The sequence below is a fragment of the Sorex fumeus genome, unplaced genomic scaffold (genome assembly GCF_029834395.1).
Source record: "Sorex fumeus unplaced genomic scaffold, SorFum_2.1 ptg000265l, whole genome shotgun sequence".
Classification (NCBI taxonomy): domain Eukaryota; kingdom Metazoa; phylum Chordata; class Mammalia; order Eulipotyphla; family Soricidae; genus Sorex; species Sorex fumeus.
Window position 1 is genome coordinate 39,322,849 of NW_026606322.1, and position 27,733 is coordinate 39,350,581.

The following is a 27,733-nucleotide window of genomic DNA, read 5'->3' on the forward strand; positions in this document are numbered from 1 at the left end:
AACTGTCCACAACCCAATATGGCCTGTTGCTATGGTTAAATGCAGTGATGAGATGAAATAGTTTATACATCCTAGATATCTGTAGCTGAAAATCACAAATTATTTTTTTGAAGTTCATACTTATCATTTCAACTCTATACTATCTGCCTGTGCAATTTGAATTTTATGATACATGTTCACTTTACTTTGATGGAGGAGATTTTTGGTCTCTCATTAAAAAAAAAAGAGACTTTTAGCTTTTAGGGCTAGTTAGGTAAGAGCTTCACAGAGGAATGAATACTATCAGAACTAGATGTTTATTCGTCTGTGTTAACAAATTGAGAATTTTAAAGTTCTACACTTTGATTCAACCTTATATGGCAAATTTAATTACTCTGTCTCTGTGAAAAACAGGTTTCATCTATCAAAAAATAAATTTTCCTTAAACAGAAAATACCTTTTTTCCCCCCAACTATTACAAAATTGAACTCTACTCAAGAAAATTTTAACGGGGCTGAAGCAATAGCACAGTGGGTAGGGCGTTTGCCTTGCACAGGGCCGACCCAGGTTCGATTCCCAGCATCTCACATGGTCCCCTGAGCACCACCAGGAGTAACTCCTGACTGCAGAGCCAAGGGTAACCCTTATGCATCACCAGTTGTGACCGAAAAAGCAAAAAGTAAAAATAAAAAGAAAATTTTAACTACAGTTGATGTTAAAAATTTGTGGAATTTTAAACTAATTTGTTTAATATATAATTCTTTAGTATATATCTTTGAAATTTATAAACTATTCAAATGATATACAAAATATGAAGAAAATGCATGAGTGCACAGATTGCTTTCTTATCATCTAAGGAATTTATGATACAAGATTTTACACAATTTCCATTTTACTTTTTAAAATTAAAATTTTGTTTGTTTTGGTGCCAGAACCAGTTGCACTCAGACCTCACTCCTAGTTGGGCAAGACAGACCATCTGTGATACTGAGGTTAAAGCTGGACTAGCATAATGCAAGGAAAGCTTCCTACCTCTGTATTCTCTCTGTCTTCCCCATAATTTTCATTTTTCGCATTCACTCACTGTGTTATTTCCTAGAGAATTTCTTTTCTGCATAGGGTACATAAACCCTAGTTATGTTAATAAACTTGAACATTCTAAATATTCAGGGTAACATAATGTTGTAATGAGGTACATCTGAAATTACCTATTTTGTAATGGTATGCATAAATAGAATTATAAACTTTCACTTCATCTCAGATTTCTACTTGCTGAACAAAATGTATTGTAATTTATACCATAGAAACTTATTTATTTAAAGAAGAACCATAGCATCCTGAAAGTCATGACATAATTTTAGATTATTATTGATTGAAATGAATCAATCTGGTATTATATAATTTTAATGATCTTATATTATGGAAAAGGTAAAATATGAAAGTTAATATGATCAGTGGTTTCCAGGGAGGGAAGAATAACAAAAAGAAAATAGGATTTTTAGCATACTTATTTTATATGACATTATAATTTAGATACATTCTGTTGCGCATTAATCAAAATCTATGTAGAATGTAATACCAAGGAAGAACTCTAACAAAAACTACCATCTTGATTAAATGTCAATGCAGATTCATGTATTGTAACAAATGTACCCCTTCACATGTTGATAATGGCAAGAGCTATGCATGAGAGGGTGAAGTGAGGATATGAAAATCTTTATCTGTAAACCCGCAACTTTAAGAAAGCAAAAGTGGATTGTGTTTTCTATTTAAAAGAAGAAAAATATAAAGGCCAGTATCTTAATTCTTCATTGAAATGACTGAAAATGTCTATAAATGTCTTTTAGGTATTCAATCATTTTTAAAGCTGAATAGAGAACATGGAAAGAAAGCAATAATAGTAATACAAACGTAGAGTGCTCCACCATCTCATACCTAATTTAAACTGTGAGTGAACCATACCAAGTCCTGCTGTAGATATATTTCTCCTTAGTCTCTTAAACACTCCAGTTCATAACATATTGCTGAAAAGAAAGTCAGGATAGTATAAGAATATCCTCTCTATTTTTTCTTCCACCAATAAGCACTAAAAAATTGAATATTTGTCTTGTCATTATTCAAGAGCATAAAGAAAATTTATTTTACTTTTACTGTTTATGTATATATATATGATTTAGTTTTTGTGAAATTATATATAAGCGTTCTATCACTTGAGATTATCACAACAAGCTCCCGGGAGAGCACAAGGCAGAGTCTCCTACCCTGTGTCTGACTATCCTCGCCAGGGCCCAACAGCTGAAGACCTGCAGGCCCCAACCAAGGCCTTACTGGGGCCACTCTCCACACACTTGGATAAGCCTCAGACATAACAAAACTGGCAGAGGAACCCAGGTGTGTGGGACCCGGGACTGAGATCTCCAAGCCTGCACGGTTTGGGACTGGACCTGTCAGTAACTAGACAGTTACACCCTCCAACTGCCGTGTAACCCCAACAAAGGCCAGGATCCAGAGATTATCACAACAAGCTCCCGGGAGAGCACAAGGCAGAGTCTCCTACCCTGTGTCTGACTATCCTCGCCAGGGCCCAACAGCTGAAGACCTGCAGGCCCCAACCAAGGCCTTACTGGGGCCACTCTCCACACACTTGGATAAGCCTCAGACATAACAAAACTGGCAGAGGAACCCAGGTGTGTGGGACCCGGGACTGAGATCTCCAAGCCTGCACGGTTTGGGACTGGACCTGTCAGTAGCTAGACAGTTACACCCTCCAACTGCCGTGTAACCCCAACAAAGGCCAGGATCCAGAGATTATCACAACAAGCTCCCGGGAGCGCGTGGCCTGCGGCCGCGCGACTATTCATTTACTTTTCTCTAAATTTTTAGGATACCTTAAATATCCTTAAATATCCAACCCGCACGGCAGAGCCTGGCAAGCTATCCGTGGTCTATGCCGAATAGACCAAATTGATATGCCAAATCCAGTAATAAATGGATCTCATTTCCCTAACCCTGAATATGCAGAGTCGAGAAGGATATGGAAGGAGAGGCTGATAAAACACCAAGGCAGACAAAGGCTACCAAAACGCAGAAAAACAAAAATGATTGTCTGTACTTTTAATGCTCGTACCCTGGCATCTGCTGCATCCATTGAAGACCTTATGGTACAAGCACGAAAGATCAAGTACGACATCATTGGTCTGACCGAAACGAGAAGACATCAATTCCATCATGCTGTTTTCGACACTGGAGAAGAACTGTTCCTTGGAACATGTGATAAAAGAGGCGTCGGTGGTGTCGGTATCCTTGTCAACACAAACTTAGTCACGAGCATTGATTCATTTGAATGCCTAACAACCCGAATCGGACGATTACACTTGAATAAATGTGGCTCACTACCGGCAGTTTCTATCTTTGTTGTCTATGCACCAACATCCAGTTATGGTGAAAGAGAAACTGAGAAATTCTACATGGAGCTGGAGAAATTCTATAAAGAAGATCACACCTTCTACAAGATCATTGTCGGTGATTTTAATGCCAAGATAGGACCAAGAAGATCAGTCGATGAACTCCACATTGGAACCCATGGCCTGGAATGGAACGAACAGGGTGATAGACTGTCTGAGTTCATCATGTCAACCAAAACCTTCCATGCTAACTCACAATTCCAAAAGGCTGAATCTAAACGTTGGACATGGGAGTCTCCCGATGGACGGTTCCACAATGAAATAGACCACATCATATTCAATCGGCGGTTTTGCCTAACCGATGTTGCTGTTGTCCCAAAATTCCAAACGGGATCAGACCACCGTCTTCTTCGTGCAAAATTCTACCTCACAGAACGAGGAGAAAAGAGTTTAAGGTTTAAGAAGAGGACTCCCAGAACAACCACCAACTGGGAACTCTTTGGCTCTGTTGCGGCAACATGGGAAGATGCCATCATTGACAATATTGATGAGGAATACGATCGAATGATTCAGCACCTCCATGATTGTGCAAGGAATGCCAAGAGAGAGATAACCACAAAAAACCGTCTTTCTTCGAACACTCTTGAACTTATTCGCCAACGTGGTTTGGCACGTGCCTCAGGCAACCACAAGCAAACGTCCGAACTGGCAAAACAGTGCAGAGAAGCCATCAAGGATGACCTCAAAAACAGGAGAGCAGCAGTACTGGTAGATGCAGCAGAAGCTGGGAAAAACATTCGTAATGCCCGCCTGTCCTTCACTAACTACAAAACCAAGATGACTGCCCTCCGACATCATGATGGATCTATCACATCTTCCAGAAGGGCAATGGAGAAGATTATTCATGACTTCTACTCAGATATCTTTAATAGCCACATCCACTTGCCCACATACCACATACCACATGATGGATATGTCGTTCCCAATGTTCTCCCTTCCGAAATCCAACATGCCATCTCGTCTGTAAAGAAACAAAGAGCACCTGGCCCAGACAAGATCAGACCTGAACACCTGAAGAACTTACCATCAGTACTCATCAATACATTGGCTCGACTCTTCACACGCTACCTGTCTGAATGCAAGGTTCCATCCCAATGGAAAACCAGCAAGACTGTATTACTATACAAGAAAGGAGACATCCACGACATTGGCAACTATCGCCCAATCTGCCTATTGTCTGTCATCTACAAACTATTCACTCGAGTCATCCTGAATAGGATTAGCAGAACACTAGATGAAGGACAACCATGTGAACAAGCTGGATTCCGAAAAGGATTCAGTACCATCGACCATATCCACACAGTAACCAAGCTCATTGAGGTATCTCGGGAGTTCAAGATGCCACTCTGTCTAACGTTCATTGATTTAAAGAAGGCCTTTGATTCTGTTGAGACGGAAGCGGTCATAGAAGCCCTAGCCAATCAGGGCGTACAAACTCAATACATCAGGATCCTTCGTGAGCTCTATTGCGGATTCACTACCAAGATCTCACCATTCTACAAAGAAGTAATCATCCATATCAAGAGAGGGGTTCGGCAGGGTGATACCATTTCACCAAAACTCTTCAGTGCCACCCTTGAGAACATCATGCGACGGCTGGAATGGGAAAACATGGGAGTGAAGATAGATGGTCGGCAACTACACCACCTCCGCTTTGCTGATGACATCGTTCTAATAACACCAAACATCAACCAAGCGGCACAAATGCTGAACGACTTTGACCGTGAATGTGGAAAGGTCGGACTACAGCTGAATCTTGCGAAGACAATGTTTATGAGAAACAGCCTTGTTCCTGACGCTCCATTCGCTCTCAACGGAACCACCATCTCCGAATGCAACAGTTATATATACCAAGTTTAGAAATCAACATGATGAATGACCTGGCACCTGAGTTGCGCAGGAGGAAGAGAGCAGCTTGGAATGCCTCCAAGAGCATTGAAGAAATAACTAAAAGGACAAAGAACCTCCAGCTACGAGCACATCTCTTTGATTCCACTATTCTTCCTGCATTAACATATGCCTCAGAGACCTGGACCCTACAAAAACAGGATGAGAACGCTATTCAGGTCTCTCAAAGAGGAATCGAAAGAAGTATGCTTGGAATATCACGATTCACTCAAATGAGAGATAGAATCCGGAGTTCTGATCTTCGTCAACGCTCAAGAATCAGGGACGCTGTCTCATTTGCCAAGACATCAAAAATCAGATGGGCTGGACACGTAATGAGGTTTACAGACAACCGCTGGACTAGAGCCATTACTGATTGGATTCCACGAGACATCAAAAGATCACGTGGACGCCCACCTATAAGATGGTCAGACTTCTTCGTCAAGACCCTAAATGATCGGTTTGAGGCTCTACATGTTCCTAAAACGAACAGATACCATTGGGCTACGCTAGCACGCAACCGGGATGAATGGAGACGTTACTGGCACCCGCTCGAATAAATCGATGAATAACGGGGATTAAGTGATTAAGTGATATATAAGCGTAGCAAATAGAAGCTATTTTTCATGTGCTAATAGAATAGAAATGGGACATGAATAAAGAAATGCTAGTTTAAATAGTTATATTTTATTTTTAACCAAACTTAAACACAATCTAAACAAGTATATAATCTATAGAAATATGACATAGCACACACATATACACATATACATTATGCGTTGAATCTGATTTTTTTAAATAAACGTGTTAGCTGTTGATATGAAAATCTTTTTTAAAATTTTTTTAGTAGAAAAACTATTTTAATAAACTAGAAAACAACTATTTTTACCTGAAATATATGTCATAATAGTGTTTTCAGAAAATGTATAATATCAAAATGAGATTAATTTTTTTTGTCATTTAAGACCATAAATTTGGTTTGTGTTTATAATATTGATCATGGGAAGTAGGTATATGTACAAGCTGGAGTGAGAAAGATTATACGGACTAATAGAATTTCAATGATGAATGGATGAGACTGTGGGTACAGATATATAACTTTGCTTATTCACATTTTCCCCGCCGTGAAACATTAAAAAAAATCAAAGCAAGTCAAATAGAATAGATATTTTGTTGTGCCATCTTAGATTTACTATATTTTAATCTAATTCATGGAAACTGTTTAAAGAACTTTGCTATGCCAATGATTACTTATTGGTTTCTTTCATCCTATTTGTTGATAAAACAAAAACAAAAACAAAAAACAAAAAGCGCAAAACATTGACACTGTTCACTTAGTTTCTTGGTACAGGGTCCCATAAAGCTTGTCAAGTTTTACAGTGATCCCCAACAACAGAGTGATATAAAACTGAAAAAGTAATGTAAAGCTGCAGTGAGATTCTCTAAAAAAATATTCAGGAATTCCCAGGTACTTTCATCTTACTCAGTCTTCTGTCAAGCCATATCAAGAAATAGAAAAGCACAGAAATACAACTAAACATTCTCACAGTGTACCAAAATTCTAAAGTATATCAATATAAGGAGTTACAAATCATAATAAATATATAGATACATTAAATATTATATATCTATTTATTTATAGATATATTAAAAATTTTTTTGAAATGTATAAAAGCAGCAACAACAGTGTTTTGGAATAAGAAGGATTTTGTTCCTTAAAATAATTCAAATCTTTGTATATGCATTTTATCTTACGTTTCTATATTTTAATTTTTATTAGAAATATCCCACAGGATTTTTTAAGATAAACATATTCATGTCTATAGGAGACTTTTATATTTTATAAAAATAAAATGTTTAATATATTTAGGGACCCAACTATTCTCATATAAAAAAGGAATTCAAGAAAAATTATAAGCATATGAATAATATATACACATAAGGTATTCACAGCATATCACACGGTATATGTTAAAATAGAGAATACTTTATTATTAGCATTACTACTTAAAAATGTTCAAAGCCAATTTTCTTTATAACTTGAATGTGGATTAGAAAGATCCTTAAATTTCTAGGACATTATTCTCAGGATGCTCAGACTACATTTTAAAAATGTTTTATGAAATGAGTTAGAGTCAAATCATGGCAAACCTTTCTATTCAGGAGTTGAAGAAATAGTGTGGTGGGTAAGGAACTTGTTTTGCATGTGGTGACCCCAGGTTCAATCCCCAACACCTACTTAGCCTGAGCACAGAGAGAGGATTCGGCCCTGAGAACTGGATGTGCCCCTTCTCTGCACTCCCCAACTCCCAAAAAAACAAAATAATTTCTGCTTTCACACACTTTGACTATAACAAATACTACTTCACAACAGATATAACAAATTCTCAGCCGGGCTGGAGCTATAGTATAGCAGCTAGGGTGCTTGCCTACCATTCTCCTGACCCACAATTCAATTCCTGGCAGCATATATGGTACCCCAAGTTCACTAGGAGTGACCCTGAGTGCAGAGTCAAGGGTCTGCACTGAAACACACCCGGTATGTCACACAAAAAATCCCAAGCCCCAGACAAATAACTTCTTAACCATATCTGTTTCATTATATATCAGCACATTAGTTTTTTTCTGACCTGTGAATTATTCTTATGATAATTTACACTATTTTTTTAATGTCTGGAGATAATTTCTGATTTTTGTTTAAAGAGAAGTAACTGATAATATGTCTATTATATTAAAACATTCGATTTGACTAAATTTGAAATGAAAACACACAACAAAGACAAAAAAGTGCAAGAGTAATAAAGAAAACACATATAACAACACTTTTCCTCAGTTTTCTTTATTACAACAATGGAGACAGAGATACAAAAAATAAAATGACATTTATTATACTATGAAACACATGCATAGGAATACACGTAGTGCTGGATATTATGTTCGGCGGTTTTAAATAAGAGATGATTCTGACAACAATACACTTAATGCACTATTTTTGAAAAAATAAGTTATGATGAAACAAATGTACTTAAAATGATCAAGTCACTTTTAAACAGAAATATTATACATAAAAGGAATGTATGATGTAAGATAAAATATTTTTGAAATAAGTTCATATATTGAAAACATTATTTAAAACAGTAGCTTTTACTGTTAGAAAAAGAAAGCACAATAAGAGATTTACTTCAGAGTGTCCATTAGTACATATATAAAATAAAAATAAATCTAGTACAATTAAAATAATAATAACTTTAATATTCTGTAGTATTTCAATGTACAACTTTAAATTTATAATTTTAACATGGGATGAAAACGAATAACTTGATTTAACATGAACATACACAAATTAAGAAATCACACAATATACCAAGTCTCAATACAACCACAATCAGATTAGTTCATACTAAAAAAAAAAAAAGAAATTTGTTTCTACCTCTTCTTATATAAAATATCGATGTGCCAAAAACATAAAAAAGATATCTATTATCTATCTCAGGAATACTAAAAGAACTTTTAAGTACAGGTGTTTTTCCTGATTATGTTTTTCAATTTTGTCAGAATAATTAAAATGCATATTATAAAATAATCCACCTATTGGGCAACATTTGCAGACAGTTTAATTTTTAGACTTTGAGGTTAGTTCTACTGGGCAAAAGGAGAATTATCATATTTTTTATCTCATTAATAATCTCAAATAAGACAAGATAAAAATGATTGTGTTAAATACTCACTAATTCTTGATTCAAAACAATTAAGTAACTTTACTTACTGAATATTTGTCTTACATAAAATTTGAAATGCTACTTATGTGTCATTTTTATAATCTTTACGTTTATTATTTACAGTTAAACAAAATAAAGAGATGCAATTATAAACATAAAAAATGCACACTGCAAAATATTAATCTAATGTCAATGTTAATTTAGAAGAGATAATTTAATGCCAACCTTTTGTCAATATCCTGAATTCCTTAATTTTGCTATGGTAACACTTTCTGAATGCTATCATTTAACTACCAAATTTTAAATAGCTAACAATAAATAATGAACAAAAATGTATGAACCATTCGATTTTGAAATATATTTTATCAATTATGATTATTTTGAAATCAATTTTAATATATACTTTTACATTATTTGTATTTTTAATTTGAAATATTTAAATTTCAGTTTTTTATTCAATCGATGCTTTAGTGTACAATCCTTGGTGTAGTTTTTATGGAATGTATCCCCACCACAGATGCTAAATTTGAAATTATAACAAAAAATATTGGAAAATATACTCTTTATTTCTGGCTAGAATTTCAGAAAAATCATGGAAGGGAAGAAGAGAAGAAAGAGATAGCAAAAGAGAGAGTAGGGGAAAAGGAAAAGTAGACATTGGAATGAATACAATTAAATGGGATAGTGTGTGCCTTGCATGTAGAGACCTCACTATAATTCCCAGGAGGTCAGGCTTCTAGCCCAGCCCCACCTTTTGTGGCGCTGCTGTTTTCCAGAAATAATTTGCTAGAATAGTATGGTCTGCTGGAGTGATGAACACAACTCAGTCAATATTGCTGCAAGAGGTAACCTCAAGCACTGCTGTGGAGGCAATCACCCACTAAGTGAACAAAGATTTGTAGAGCACAGAGGAGGGAAATAAACAAATTAAAGAAAGCCTACTTAATTTTAACTTACTTAAAATTTGTTTGTATTCTATTATATAACACATATCCAGGTGGTAATAAAATATAAATTGACACATTAAGGTCATGACACACTGACTCAGTAATTGACACAATGATCTGTGTAATCTTATAACTTTATTTATTGACCCTCAAAAGGGTCAATGAAAATTATGTGTGATATTTGGTATCGTAACAGAAAATATAGTCAATCTCTAAATGTTGCTAGTACCACCACAACAAAAAAATTCAGAAGAATGTTTGGACACTTCTATATTATTATATATCTTAAATTAATATAATTTTCATATTAGCTATTCTGAAAGTTAGAATCAAACACATGCTTAATGATTGCAGTGGTGATTCTAAAACCACCCTGAATCACTAAAATTAATTATAATTCAAAAATTTTGCCTTTCAATTTTTAGTATAGATTTACCACAATAATAATTTTATTGCTATGTATCTGAAATATTCATTCAGATACAAAAATGTCTTCTCACAGACTATACTTTGTTACTGAAAATTGGAGTGATAGCACAGCGGGTAGGGCATTTGCCTTGCACGCAGCCAACATGGCCAACCCGAGTTCGATTCCTCCGCCCCTCTCGGAGAGCCCGGCAAGCTACCGAGAGTATTCGATATGCCAGACACAGTAACAACATAAAAATTAAAACTTATGTAATTTTTAAATTTAAATTAATTATAAGTGGGCATTCATATAAATATTTAATAAACTTATATTTAATAAAATTATGCTTATATTGAAAAATTATTGTGCATAGTTGTAACTTTAATTATTCATTGTATAAAAATTAAAATTCAAAAATACAAATTATATACAGTGAAATAGTTTGAGCACTTAAATGTTTAAATACTTGACTTGCTTTAGTTGAGAAAAGGGCACTTTTTGAAATGAAGTTCATTAAACATTTCAATTTTATGTAATTCTACAACCTTTGAGTAAATATATATGCACTTATAAACTACAAATGAAGATAATATGAGTGTAGTTTTTAAAAAGACATTAATTCTCATGACTAAAAAAATCATGAGAGTCAGAGCAAGCATGAGAAAGAGAGAGAGAAAGACAAGTGGAGAGAGAGAGTGAGAGAGATCGAGAGAGAGAGAGAGAGAGAAATCACACTAAGATCAAATTAAGATTTTTCCTGGAATGAAATTTCAAAGGCAGGAAGAATTTCCTGCTAGCTCTTAGCTATACTAAATTTTATGTCTGAAATATGATGCTGGTGGTTTAAATAGTGATCTACTATCTAATTATGATCTTATGATAAAGTTGAGAAACCAGTAAGACTGAATTATTCAAGGAGAAAAAAATAAGAAAATGTAGGGAAGAGAAGAAAGGACAGTTCTAGGATTACACAAGAAATTAATCCTGATATTTAATATGCAGATAATTTTAGCATGTATAAGTAAATTAGCCTAGTATGTAATTGGTATAATATGGTCAAGCACTTCTGAAATGAAACGTCTGGCAAAATGATCTATGCATCGAAATATATAAACACATATTTCTAACTATATATAATTAATAACATAAAAAAGTTATCTTAACACAAATACATATTTTATTTCAGAACATAATTTTATTTAAAAATCCATCCTATAAAAGCAAAAAAATATGAGTGAGACTTAGAATAAAATGAATTTTTATATCTTGCTAACTAAATCACAATTATTAGGATAAAAAGAACTATCAGACTTTCTGGTGGTATATAACAAAGGTAAAACTAAGGAATATGAAGATTGCTCGGTATTACTTTACCAAATATTAGTTTTTTAAATATCAGAATTAATGCATTCATTTGTACCAAGATATTCAGTAAATCTAACTGAATTCATTAACTGCACATAATTTTGTTATAATAGAATTTGCATTTTAGAATTATTTTGTGGCTTATCAAAATGTCATCTAGGTGAACCTGACTTTGGGTGTTTCATCTCATTGTGGTAACCTCGAGTTACAGAACTTAAAGAAACCAACTGCATGATTTTGTGAGTGATATTTCATGTTTTACATGTATCTTAAGAGTCTACTGTAATGTTTATTAAAATAAGACATTTTATTTCTGCTTTCTTACAGAAATATTCATGTCTAATTTATTATAAAGTTCTAGTCAAGTTATAAAGGAAGGTACAGATTGTTCTTAAAGGTGTTATTGGAACACATTTATTTGCCAGTACTTATGACATTCTAGGAATCAACATATTTATATATCTTCTCTAAATCCAGACATTGTAAACTGTAATATGCAATTATAATTGTGTTTCAAACAGAACATTGGCTATGGTTGTTTTAACATAAAATATCTTTTAAAAATTGGTTGAGTCCCATATTGCATGGATTGGAGAGTCCCCCTTTTTTTTCTTAGCATGGGAGAAAAGAGGGATGCAGAAATGTATTTAATATATAGAGGTTCTGATCATGGAGGGAAAGCTTTCAGTCTTTCCCCATTGATAATGATTGCTGTGGGCTTGTGGTAGAGGATTTTGACTATATTGAGGAAAGTTCCTTAAACTCCTATTTCGTTGAGAGAGTCTTTATCATGAACGACTCCTGGATCTTTTCAAATGCTCTCCTGCATTTATTCATATGATGATATGTTTTTGTATTTATTTTCTTATTGGTATGATGTATTCTGTTGACTAACTTGCAAGTGTTAAACCATCCTTGCATTCCTGGGAAGAATTCTACTTGGTCATGTTGTATGATATTTTTGATGAGTCATTTATTAGCTAGTGTTTTGCTGAGAGGGTCATTTCCGTGTTTTTTTGAGGATCATTTTTGTGTTCATCTATTCCTGTGTTCTTCTGGAATATTGACCTATAATTTTCTTTATTTGTATAGTCTATCTGATTTTGTTATCCGGGTGCTATTTAGACATACAAACTGGGAGTGTTTCTGTTTTTCCAATTTCCTAGAAAATCCTGAAAAGGATTTGCAGTAGGTCTTCTTTAGTATCTACAGCGTTAAACTTTATTTTTATTCTAGTCAGTCTGTGGTAAGAAAATGAAAGCAGTAGTAGAGAGCAAGGAGATTGGAAAAGATCAACAGAATTCTTACGTTAGTCCTACTCTTAGATCTTACATAAGAGGACACTAAAAATATGTCACTGTAAAAGATATAAACGATATATTAATACATGATAAAATCAATCTTGCTTCAGGAGACAGACCTCAGGGGCCAAAGCCACTTTAGGCAGTATTCAAGGGCCACTACTAAGAGACGGGACAAGCAGTTCTGGGCGTAAACCCAGGCCTTGAAAATGCATGCTGCACCACTTGGGCTACATCCATGTCCACAAGATAAATTATTTTTAAAGTCCACACTACATAATTTGGTTCCCATAGAGGGGTGCAGCTGTTGATCACACATGCATAGTTGATTGCTCAGTAAATCCTTTTTCAGTAATAAGATCCACTTACTAAAATATGGTTGTGAATAAAAGAATGACATATTCTTTTTTTAATAATGATCAAAAACTCAGAAAAGGGAATTTAAATTAAACATTTTTAAACCTGTGATATGTCCTTAACTGGGATATGCCTATCTTCTTTTAAGGAGTAGATAATACAACATAATTCTTTACTTTTCTGGAAGAGAAATGGGCCTAAGTGCCTAGACTAAAACAGCTCAAAATAAAAATCTAATTCAGTTAAAGGTGCACTTTTACTTTTACTTTTACTAAGAATATTTAAATTTAGCTTATTAATACTCTGGAGCAACTAAGATAGATAATGTATCAAATTAACTAGAAAAAGTCTTAATTTTTATCAAAAAAATTAATGTCCAAATTTAAAATAATTAACTTTTATTCTTTATGATATTTTTAGGTCACACAAAGAATAGGATTATACATCAGGTGCTATAAAAGCAATTTATATATTATGTAAGTGTTTAAACCTTGAAATATTTGAAATGTCCACAAAATTGGAAAATTTTAAAGGAATAACCAATAAAAACAATATAGAAATTCATATTTATTCAAAGTAACCTTTCTCTCTGTCTAATATGTATATAGCCATGGACATTTAGTTATATTTGCAAAATAATCAAATGAATGATTGGCAAAAGCAAAATTTTAAGTTCTGAGTTCAAATTATATGACATTTAACAAGGTCCACTTTACAAAGTAAAAGGAATTTTACAATGAAGCAAGTTATGAAGCTAATTGATACCTGGAAATAGGAATCTTGATTCATTATCCCTCAGTGCTTTTCTGACAAATTATCTACTTTAAGGTTTGACAATTTAGGTAGAGGTAAAAAGGCTAATTTTTCATGGGTGAAGATACATGCATAATTAGTTGGGTTTTAGAAAATATTTTATCATAATTTTAGTTTATGCTTATAAATATGCAGGACAGAAAATGAAGTATCACTGATACACCAACAACATTAAAACATGCGAGACAAAGTGATGGCAATAATGAAAGAAAACCCAGCAGCACTCGGCCACCATGACCGGCTTCCATTTTCACCTTTATTCGCTTCACAGCATTTATCTGCATGATGAAATTATTTTTGAAAAATAGAGTAAGAATAAAGAATTAAGGGAACAACAGTAACAGTAGAGTAAAAAACATGAAAATAAAAGGAAAAAGTGACAGTAGGAAAGAAAAAAGAGAAAATAATTAATGCAACATTTACACAAAGTAAATATAATTACTATAAAATTTACTGTGATTTAAGGCAAAGAATGTCTAAAATGATTCCATATATAAATGTGAATACATTAAAAATGTAAATATTTCTCCCATATTAAACCAGCTGAGGTTCAATATTAAAAATGATCATTTCACAAGATATAGGCCCTTGATGCTATTGCTATTCTTTATATGTAAATATCTTAGTCACTTTTTAATGGAAATAAAATTACTAACAAAAAAGTCACTGGTCTTCCCTCATGTCATTAATAGAATTGACCATATAGTTTTAAACATTTAGGTATTATGTTCCAAGTTCTAAAAACATGAACACAGACTATGAATAAAAATTCAATATTCCCATATAAAAATTCAGCAATATGAGTAGAAGCATGAATTCATTCATCCAGCCTCAGGAATACTCTGCATATATGTTACTTTTTGTTTTTTTTTAATTTCTTCGAGAAGAAAAAATTATGAGTGTTTTAGGAGCTTTACCATGCTCTTTATGATTGTTATGCAAAATTAAACATATAATTTACTTAAAATAATATTAATATATATTATATGCAATACAATAATTTATAATATATTAATATATAATTATATTTGATTTATTCTTCCAAATAGTATAAATGAATTTCAACCTGATTAAACTTTAATTTCATAGTTCATTTATAATTTCACTGCTTTTTATTCTAAAGAAGTTTTAAAAATTGATGCTGGAGAAAAGCACAGGGGTTCAGACGCTTGCCTTGCATGCAATAACTAAAGCTTGATTCCTGGAACTCCTGTACCATCTCTGGTCTTCAACTTTTTTGTTATTGTTGACATCGTTATTCAGAAATGTGAGTGTATACTAGTATTGTTTGAAACTAGATTGATTTTCCACAGAAGAAAACTTACTATACATTGCATCAAAACAATAATGTTCATCAATATACGAAACAAGTGAAAGCAATGGTAACGTTTATTGTTCATGAGTCATAACGTTATGTCATTAGCTTGTTAAGTTTGAAGAACTCATATATTGCAAGCTTAAATTTAGGTGGCTGAATAGTTTTACTACCATCTTAGGAATGTATGGATGGGATTAATTGTTAGGAAGTTATATTGACAGCCAATATAAAATTAAAAAGTCTTTAAATCACGAAAACAAACAAAGTAATGCGGTTACTAAAAAGATATTTAGATCTTTCCTGGCTAAAACACAAATTTTTATAAGAACACATGGTGGGAGACATCTTCATAAATACATTTATTTATCTTAGAGAACATCTAAAATATCATATTTGGTTCACCAAGTTAAAAATACACTAATAATTAAAATCACATATTAAAAATGCCATTTTATCAGTCTCTAATTACAGACACCATAAACTTATAATATTTTAGATATATGGTAGTCTGTCAAAAATCCCCAAATTCCCATCTTTATAAAATAAAATTATACATAATTATATTATAATCATTATTCTTAATGGTAACATCATGGTTATTTCACATTTCATATTTGCAAATAAAGAAAAACATTACAATTATTAATATTATTATTACCATTTTTAGGTCAAACTTAAAGGTACTCAGGTACTCCAGGATTAGGGATCCCTCCTGGCAAGGCTCAAGGGACAAATGGCTGCTAGGATTCAACCCTTGTCAGCCACGTACAAGGCAAGCTCATGACCTTATTATATTATTGCTCTAGTACTGTGACGCATATTTAAAAACACTCATCCTTGAGCCATGAAGATAGTTCAACAGGGTGAGTACATGCTGTTCATCCAGGAATTTTAGGTTCAACTGACATTGCCTTATCCTCGAAGCACCTCAGTGATAAAAATCGAAGTAGCTCTGGGGCCAGAATGATAGTACAGCAGGTAGGGCACTTGTCTTGCATGCAGCCAAACTGGGTTTGATCCTCAGCATCCAATATAGTCCCTGAGAACTTACAGAAGTGATCCCTGAGTACAGAGTCAGAAATAACCCCTGAGCACTGCCAGGTGTTGCACCAAAACCAGAAAAAATTAAAAGAAGTGCTAGGATTAACTTTGGGCACCTCTTAGGTATAGTTCAAAAACAAATAAAAGGTAATTCATCCTTAGTAAGTGAATTTTTTTTCTTTTTTTTTTGGGGGGGGGGTCACACCTGGCAACGCACAGGGGTTACTCCTTGCTGTGCACTCATGAATTACTCCTGGCGGTGCTCAGGGGACCATATGGGATGCTGGGAATCAAATCCAGGTTGGCCGTGTGCAAGGCAAATGCCCCTCCGGCTGTGCTATTGCTCCAGCCCCAGTAAGTGAAATTTTTTTAAAACCTTTAAATCAGTCAATGAACAGTGGAGACCTGTATCCACTAAGATACCCATTTAGAAAAAAAAATCAATAAAATAACATGCTATCTATATGTGAGGCAGATGTTGCTAAAAATTTGCCTCTTGGGCCAGAGTGATAGTATATGAGATAAGACACTTTTATTACTTTTTGTAAATCCTGGTTCAATTTCGAGCACGATATAATCTGTACCCCAAAACTGAGTACTCACAGCACACTGAGCTAGGAGCAAACCCTGAGCAGAGTTGTGTATGGCCCCAAACTCCCCCAAATGATACTTTTTTAGTTCAACAAATGAACATACTTTAAATTTAATGTTGTTCTTATAAGAATATATATGGGCCAGGGTGACAGTCCATTGTGTAGGTTACTGGCCTTGCCAACCAGGTTTGATCTCTGGCACCAGGAATAATCCCTGAGATCAGAGCCAGAAGGAAGTTCTGAGCACTGTTGGGTATGGACCCCTAAATATATATATATATATATACATATATATATATATATATATATATATATGGCTGGAGCAATAGAACAGTGGGTAGGGCGTTGCCTTGCATGTGGCCAACTCGGATTCAATTCCTCTGCCTCTCTTGGAGAGCCCGGCAAGCTACCGAGAGTATTCCGCCTGCATGGCAGAGTCTGGCAAGCTCCCCATGGCACATTCTATATGCTAAGAACAAGTCTCACAATGAGACGTTATTGGAGCCTGCTCGAGAAAATAGATGAAAAATGGAAGGACAGTGCTGCAGTGCTCTCTCTCTCTTTCTCTCTCTCTCTATATATATATACATACACACATATATGTATATATACACACATATATATGTATATATATATTCCCTAGTATAAAATAAATGTGATACAAAACAAATCGAAACATGTTAACTTTTAAAACATATGCTTTCCTAATTTGATTCAATGACCTCAGGTCCTGCCAATTTACTGCAAATACCTTAGTTGAGTTAGAAGTTTGAATTTTTAATATAATTTCAAATTCAATATGAAGACATATAAGCACAGGAGTAATTGTGTGAAAAGCACATATAAGATCATTTTATCTTATTTTTCCAATACTCAACTTTAAATCTACAGGATATAATGGGGTTAAAGAATTCTAGAGTAACCTTCACCCCTGGCATTCATTAAAGGTGCTCTGGGACATCTTGAGTGGCTAAAATGATTCATTCTAGAGCTCTGAGAATTCTAGAACTTTTGATGTAGCTTTCCATAAAATCTCATCAATTGGTAGAATCATGGACACTAAACTTCATATTATTTTATGGCATTTTAATAGATAAATTAATCCCTTTACTTGTGCCTTTTCTAGGAAGTTGCTCTTGCTCTGACTCTGTATCAACATGGTTTGGAGGACATGAATTCTATCTCCTCCTTTCTCAGAGAGTTTCATTTTTGCCTCAATCTATCTCATTCTTCTTGACTACTTAATTTGTTTCATCAGCAAGAAACAAATAGTCTTCATTTTTTCACATCAGTCACTTTAGCAGTATTTTCACTCAGCTTACTTTATTCCATAATTTACTGAAGGCATTACATAAATATTAAATAAACATCTAAGCCACCTAACTTCATCTATGTTACCATTTCTAATATTATTACTCCAATCCACCTCAGTAAAATGAGTCGGATACTTCACAACTCTTTGAATTGGGTTGTGTTAACCATTGGCATCCAAAGTATCAAACACCTTCATTTTCTCAAATGTATGTCTGTGTCACCTTTCAATATGACACTATTTGTTTTTTCCAGGAATGCTATACCATTTTTATCCTGATTGAAAGAGATAGGGACAGTGGTGTGATTCCTTGTTCATGCATAGCATCACAGCTATTAAGGAGTCTTCTTAACCCTCTAATTTGCAGTAAGTATTGAATATCTCACCTCTCTAGGTGCAAGAGAAAGACATGAGTACTAGAAATATCAATTACATGTTATAGAACTTAAACAATGTCCATTGATTTTTTTTAATGCAATGCAGGATTCACATACCAGATGTGGTAATGTTGACAGCATACATTTCCAACCCTAGTTATTTTATGTCCAAACACATAGATCCAACAGGCATTTGATATTTTAAAATTAGTAAGCATCATATAATTTTTGGTTTCAACCTAATTCTCAAATTCCTGGTTCCTCTTAAATTTATGATCTTGAGAAATAATTCTTGTAATGCTCCAATTGTCCAAGGAAGAATTCTAAAATTCATCTGTAATTAACTGATGTAAACTGTATCACAGGTAGATTTACCATCTACCATTTTCTAAAGGGGCTCTTTAACCTCACTTTATTCCTCAAAATTAAGTTTCCTTGCAAAATCCATTCACTGAAGCAAGTGTCAGCAACATATTTCTTTGTTAAAATAATATAATAGCACTTAAATAATTTACTAATTTTCTATTTTCCCTAGTAGATTGACTTACTTGAGGGCAAGGATAGATTCTGTACTTTGTGCAGATAATTCATGTCTATTACTCATCTCAGAGTTACTCACAAAGCAGTATCACAATTAAAAAAACAGACTAAATGAATAAATTGAAATGAAGATTGCAGGAACAGAAGCATCTACCTTGAAGGTGGGACCATAGATATCAAGAAAATTTAAAAGACAAGAGTAAAGTTAAAGCTATGTATCATAATTCTCTCTATATTCCTTTCAAGTGCTAATTATAATCTGACTCTTCATAACAAAAATGGAATTGAGTTTACAGTTTACAGTTAATTAATCATAGCATATCTTGGCGATTGCACATTTTTAGTCTGTACTTTTTGCTGGTTTAAATGAACAACTTCAAACAAATTGCTAGAATTCTGGAAGAATGGTAAGCAGTTATGTATTTTTTTTTAACATGTTCTATTTTCATAAAACATTACTAACATTCTTCAATTTCCTTACAGAATATTATTTAAGTATTGATAAAATAATTCTTACCTTTAAATACCTGGCTAAAGTTAAATATTTAGAGAGTGAAACTCTTGCATTCTTTGAAGATACTGACTCACGATGAGAATCATATTTATACCTTATTCGTGAGATCTGTCTGTTTAGAGGATAACTACCAAGGACATAAAATGCTATGATTGCAGAGGCATTTATTGATCTGTCAAAGTCACAGAGGTAATGAATTTAAACAGTACATACAATCATTCTTTTTACTTACTGACTCGTCTTAAAAATAATATGTATGTGTTGTAAAGCAGCTATCATTTCGAGGTGATTCTTTAACTTTTCTAAATCCTATCTAGAAATGAAGAAAACATTTCCTTGCTCAATTTAAATTTCTTTTCAATGTGATAAACTGGACATAAAATATGCTAACCATTTGAAAACAGATTAGAGCCTCTGTCCTTCTATTCTATTTCTCTCATCTCATATATAAATGATGGTATTAGCTGTCAATATTAGATTCAAATTCATAAGTGAGAGAAGCAAAATAAAGAGTGCATTTTAGTGTCTTGGGAATAATAACCAGATTTAAGTATAAAATGAAGCAATAAAAAACAGAAATACTTTGAAAATTCTACATCTATCACTAATACATATCTACATATTTTCTATATTCTTCGAACTTTACAATTTAAAATTATAATTGGAACAATTTATCAATCAACCTTAATATAAAAATATCAGTTAATTTTAAAAGGAATATACTGAAGTATTATTTTTTATAAAATATTCATTGTAAAAACTTATTTTCAGTTTTAAAATCATGATACACAATATAAAACATCATAATAAAGAGATTAATATCAACTTGAAATTACAGAAATGGTAAATATAAATTACTAACCAACAAGTGTGATTTTTCTCCCGTCCCCAAATATTTTGCATTGTATGTATATTCCTTCATATCAAATTAAATCATGTTTATAAATAATATACTGTTCTTTATATATGCATTCATAAGCTGCATTCGTATAGAGCATGTATACATATTTTAACCTGTATATGTATGCATGCATAACATTAGCCAGCAGCAGATGATGCTCTATTTTGAAAGGAGCAATGGATATTATGATCTGACTAAGGTTGCAACTTAATAAGAGGTAAAAGTGGTTACTAATCAGGAAAAATTTTATAATTTAGCTTTTATAATAAGCATCAGAATATTCCTATTTAAAAAGAAAAAAAAACTTTCTAATATTACTAATGTAGAGGTAAAAGCATTAATTTTTAAATGATAGATTTCACCTTTGTTCTAAGAATTGTGATATAGACTTGTCTGAAACTTTATGCGTCTCCTTGAAACTATTTTTCTTTGTTTGTTCACTTTGTTTTGTTTTTGTTTGTTGGTTTTAGGGCCACACCTGATTATTCTTAAGGCTTAGTCCTGGCTCTGCAGGCTCATGGTTCAAGGGACATTATGTGATTTGGGGATGGTACCCAGATAAGCTGCATGCAAGGCAAGTGTTTACCTTCTGTATTATCACTCCAGCCATAAAATCCTTAACTATAGGTACAATTATATTTATTTATATACATTTACTTATATGTATCTATATATTATGTATATACATATATAAAATGCAGGCCACAAATGTAGGCCTATATATATATTTATATATATAAAAAGGTAAGGTAAAGGCTCTCCCGTTGATCGTCGATTTGCTCGAGCGGGCCCAGTAATGTCTCCATTGGAGACCTTGTTGTTACTGTGTCTGGCATATCAAATACTCTCGGTAGCTTGCCGGGCTCTCCGAGAGGGGCGAAGGAATCAAACTCGGGTCGGCCATGTTGGCCGCGTGTAAGGCGAACGCCCTACCCGCTGTGCTATCGCTCCAGCCGGCATTTATATATATAGTACCTCTTTTTATACTTAAATTTTATTATTTCCAGGACACTAAAATGCACTATTTACATGGGCTTTCTTTATATATATATATAATATATATATGAACATATATATACTAGTATACATATGTGTGAACATACATATATATGTATATACCTCAAAAATAATGCAGTATCCTTTTTTAATAATTGCTAATATTAATAATGTAGAGGTAAAAAGCATTTATACTTTAAACAAAGGTAGATTCCACCTTTGTCCTAAGAATATATCCCTTATGTTTTGATTTTACATCCTCAAAAATCTACTTTCTTGGTCAGCCATGAATGAATGAATCTCATTACTGTTGACCACATCTTCCAAGGCAGTGGATATATGTTCCTATATAGTGATAATGAGTTATTGTTTTTTTGTGAAGATATTTTTGTAGTCTTAATTCAATTTTTCTCAGTATTTTTCATGAGCCATTTTTTACCTTCTGTCTCTGCCTATCTTTTTCCCTACCACAACCACAAAAATTCTTATGTATTTACAAATTTAACCATGCCATAGGGCAAAGGTCATGAATAAATCTTGAGTTTGATACATTATAATGATAATTATTAGAATAGCAAACGTATTATGTTATGTTCCAAATATTAATACATATTCCGACACATGATGAAAATGAGGCATCATACTAATTTTCTGTTAAAAACATAAGCAAATCTTACCTTTTATAATGTTGGGCTTTGGTGGCATGCTGAACTCATAGACTGTTGGCTCTGAGTATCCCAATCTATTGGCTGCTGTGATCTGGACTTCGTACCCCATTGTCCACTGCAGATGCTCTAAAATAATGTGATCTTTATTTCCCTGCACTTTTTTCTCTAGCCATTGGTCTTCTTTATCTTTCTAGAAAGGTGATAAATACATATATTTTATAAATTAGTACAGGAAAACTATAATTATAAATATGCTGACATGATATAAAATATGTTATTTTAATAATTTCAAAAATGATGTTATTATACACATGGAGAAGTGAAGTTACACCCATCACTTATTTCTTAGACATTTATGTAAAAAACAAAATACATTATATATTAACCAGAATCACAATTCTTAATTATACAGTGACAGTTCATCTTTTTTCATTAGTTCATAAATTTGTTTTTTGTATACTTTGTTATTAAAATTAATTCAGTGAGATAATTTTAAATGACATATAAAGTATTTATGTCAATTTTGCGGCCCCGTGACACATCATAAAACACTCCCTACCTATTTTCCATAATTACTACACCGTATTTGATGGGGATCATACAGTAGACAATGAATCATATATATATCTGTATATATATATACATATATGTATGATATATATGCCTCTCCGAGAGCCCTGAGAGCTTCCAAGAGTATCTCGCCTGCAAGGCAGAGTCTGGCAAGCTCCCTGTGGTATATTTGAAAAGAAAGAGCCTTCAATACGGTAGCATTGGGAAAGACAAGTAAGGAGAGGCTGCTAAAATCTCAGGGCTGCGACAAATGGAGACGTTACTGGAACCCGCTCGAGTAAATCAATGAACAATGGGATGACAGTGATGACAGTGATTGTAATTGTCAGTGATTATTGATTATGGTTGAAAGGGAGAAAAATATGAGATAAACTGTCTTGTGAATCAAGTCTGGAAAACATTTATAAAGTACTAGAGTTTTCATGTTCTATTTTTGTTGGGGGGCTTTAACTGGTCATGGTCATGGGTTACTGTTGTACTCATAAATAATTTCTATTTGTGCATGGAGGGCACTATGGTATCACCTTTAATTTTGAGAGTATTATGAGATATACTCAAAAGTCTTAGTTCAGAAAGTGTCAGGAGACTTATAATTTCAGTAAGTCACACAATGTCTAGAAGTGTAAAAAAAGAACACAGCTTTAAGATAAACAGCCATGGTTTCCCCAACTCTCTAGTTCTTCATGAATTTAATCTACAATTATATATTCATCCCTTATTGGGTAGGAAGCTGGTACAGGAACTACTGATACAATAGTGAATATGATGTAGGCCATACTGCTATCCCAATGCTACAGAGACAGGAGATAATTCAATTCTTCAAATACAATATATTACATTGGGGTATAAAGCCTGTCCACCAGACAGAGCCAAAGGGCCTGAAACTCAAAACCAGGATGACAATATACTAACTGAAGATAGCATCCTCCCATTCCAGTCTACTTCTCAATAATCTTAATCTAGTTAGTAAAGGTAAAGGTAAGGGCCCTCCCGTTGATCGTCGATTTGCTCGAGCGGGCCCAGTAACGTCTCCATTGGAGACTTTGTTGTTACTGTGTCTGGCATATCGAATACTCTCGGTAGCTTGCCGGGCTCTCCGAGAGGGGCGGAGGAGGAAGATATAATGAATCCTTCAACTAGGTTTAATTCCAATTAAAAATAAAATGACAGTAATTGAAAACCTCACATGATATGCAATTACTAGAAAATTAAAAACTAGAAAAAACTGGAAAAAACAGTATCGGTGTTTTATTTTTAGGCTTTTTTTTAAATATAAAAGCATTTCATAGGTGCTGAACAAGAAGCAAAATGAAACTTAAAAAAATACATGCAAAAGTACTTCTAGATGCAATACATACATATGTGTATTTATTTATCACATAAATTTGTCTTTTTAATATACTGTGTAATCACAAATACAGAGATGATGAACAGAAAGACGTAAGGGCAAGATAAGGACAAGAGCTAAACAATATAGACTAGAGTTTCTTTCCCCTCTATCTGTAATTGTCCAGTTAATCATGTGAATTGTTTAGTAAGAGTGAATGTTGATGAATAAATTAATAATTGTTTTGCTTTGAATCCAAGTTGATATTTGGTTAAAACAGCTAGAAAATGAGCTAATTTCTAGTATCTGAATTACCCCACGATTGAATTTATTCTTTAGAGGAATAACTGCACTTCATGATTTACAGGCCCGGCAAGCTACCGAGAGTATTCGATATGCCAGACACAGTAACAACAAAGTCTCCAATGGAGACGTTACTGGGCCCGCTCGAGCAAATCGACGATCAACGGGAGGGCCTTTACCTTTACCTTACCTTTTAAATATACTATTTCTGGATTGAGAGTTTGACTTAATTTTTTTTGACAAGAACAAGGCACACTTTTTAAAATTACCCATCATTAAACTATTAGCTATCTTGTGACTATTAAAATCAACAATTCAATAGCCTGGCATTTAACTGCCACTTAATCAAGTTCATATGATAAATGAAAGAAATTCTATCACTTTAGATATTTGATTTTCTGGTCCAACAAACCAACGGGAATTCTAATATTTTCCTCAGTTTAAATAAATTTTATTTTCACTAAGTATCTTTTAAGAAGGCGTCTTAATTTTCTAATCACTATTTCTAGGGAGTAGGGGAAAAATTAAATGGGTGTTACCAAACATTCCCCTAGGCATCAAAATCTCAATTATATATTTGTAAAGTGCCTAATTTACAGAAATAAATGCCCAGGGAACAATTTAAGATAATCTAGTTACAAAATGTTCCCCTAGGTAACTTAATGAGATGATTTGCTGAATTGGTCTATTATTAATAAGCCAATTAAATGATGAAGGGCACCTGCTGAAAGACAGATGGGTAGTTTGCTTTGATACAGCCCTTTTGAGGAATTCTTTTTAAAAATAGATACTGGGAGTACAGGCCAGTCAAGTGCACTACTTATTATTTTAAAATCATAATAGCAATCATAGGAAATGTGTTCAAGCTCTGTTTAGGAAAGAAAGCAGAGGAAACTGGATTTGGTTTTGGTGTCCTCATTTGTATTTGGCTTTCCCACTGCTTGGATTAACATTAAGAAGCAATCCACTAAATTATTATTCCAAATCTTATGGAATGTATGACCAACATCATATTAAATAAAACTTGACAGAGAAGACAGTGGAGGTGAGAAATTCGCAATAACTAGACAAGTGCAATATTGTGTGGATCTTATGATTTTCAGATGTTTTCTTTGTTTTTATGTAAATCAGATGTTAATTCCTACATTTCCTGGTAATACAGAACATCTATTTAGTACTGGTACAATGTCCCACATCTCCTCAGTGTTCTCGAAAGCTCAATTTGCTCTTCAGTATACTAGAGATGTGACATAACAGTCTAAATAATTCATATGTAAATCAATATGTTCCACTGCAATTGAGCAAGATACAAGTTTTATTCCTCATCCCTCAAATTTCATTGAGATACCATGATTTATAATACTGTTAATTATTCAATGCTTTTAAACTGAGTTTAAAATTCTTAGATATTTTCTTATTTAAATTGATTCCAATTTTTTTTTATTAATGTCTGAAAGTTGTGCAAACATTTGGATCCTAAATTCTGATTAGTTTGTTTCTAGTGTCAGTGAAAAATGTCTTTGGGTGAAACTATTTACTTTTTATTTATTTGTCTGTTTTGTGGTTACACCTTACTGTGCTCATGACTTACCTGACTCTTGCTCAGGCATCCTTTCTGGTCTGGATAGGGGGACCATATGTGATACCAGGGATCAACCCGTGCAAGGAAAGAGCCCTACTCACTCTACTATTGCCTTTGCCCAAAAATACTTAATTTTTAAATTTTTCATAGTTTTATGCTCACAACCCATAAATATTCTCACAGTGCAATCACTTTTTGACATTTAATATTACAGATCCTCTATACATTCATACAACCGATACTCTATTTGACACTATTAATGCAAGGTTGAACATAATTTATCCTCTTTGCTGGCGACAAATAAAGGTTACTAAAACATTTAGAGTACTTTTATGTTTAAAGTGATTCATTATTCAAAACATTTGAAAGTTAAACTGATAATTTTAATGTGATGACTTAATATAGTTTGCCTTTTATCCATGAATAAAGAATCATAGCACCATTCACAGTAGCCAGAATCTGGAAGCAACCTGAGCACCCCCAAACTGATGGCAGGATAAACAAACTATGGCACATCTTACATTGACACAATGGAATACTGTGCAGCTGTTAGGAAAAATGATGTCATAAAATTTGCTTATAAATGCATGGACATAAAGAGTATCATGCTCGCTGAAATGTGTCAGAAGGAGGGGCAGACATAGAATGATTGGACTCATTTGTGGGACATGAAAAATCACAGTATAAGATTATAATTCATGGACAATATAAATGAGTGCCATGAGGACTGGCCCATGGTGGGAAACTCTTCACAAATGGGGGACAGGAAAGCGCACTGTTAGAATGAAAAAGAGAACACTGGAATTTGAAATGATCATTCTGGACAAGAACTGAATGCTAAAGTAGATAAACGAATATACAAGATAGTACCTGTACCACATACCATAATGACGATAAGGAAAGAGGCAGATTTGGGTGGGGGGCTGATGAAATGAGGGAAATTGGAAACATTGGTTGTGGGAAATATACAGTGATGAAGGCAGGAATGTTGGAACATTTTATCGCTAAAACCTAATCATGGACAACTTTATAACTAGCTTACGGTTATTTAATTAAAAATGTTTTTAAAGAATGTGCCTAATCTACTCGGGAAAAATCTGGGCATTTTATGTTTTAGAGACTAGGATGTGAACTATTGTCTCTATTAAACTGTAATTAGTGGGAGTGCAGAGATACTACAGATACTACAGGGTTAAGATACTGCATGGCCTGATGGTAGAAAATGGTGGAGGGATGGGTGTTCGATCACTGTATGACTGGAACTCAAATATGAAAGCTTTTTAAGTGTATCTCAGTGATTCAATTAAAACAATTAAAATAAGATGAAGGTACAAAGCCTTCTTGTTGCGGAGCCTATTGATTCCAGATCCACGGTCCTCAGCAGCACTGTCAGGATGGGCCAGGTAATCCCACACATTGCAAGCCCTACCAGAATCACACCCTGGGCTGT

The 27,733-nt window shown here is 33.6% G+C and overlaps 1 protein-coding gene across 2 annotated transcripts in view; it reads right to left on the reverse strand.

Moving 5' to 3' along the window:
• NCAM2 (neural cell adhesion molecule 2) overlaps positions 1–27,733 on the reverse strand; it is a 442,733-nt gene that overhangs the window by 30,322 nt on the left and 384,678 nt on the right. Inside the window, exons 15-16 of one of the 2 annotated variants that reach the window (XM_056109215.1) lie at positions 22,511–22,691; positions 14,219–14,519 (exon numbers count right to left, since the gene is read on the reverse strand). In XM_056109215.1, the coding sequence (XP_055965190.1) occupies positions 14,413–14,519; positions 22,511–22,691 (288 nt within the window). In that variant the 3' untranslated portion in view covers positions 14,219–14,412. Of the gene's footprint in view, positions 1–14,218; positions 14,520–22,510; positions 22,692–27,733 lie in introns of those variants that run through there. The other variant, XM_056109214.1, reaches the window with a different exon arrangement.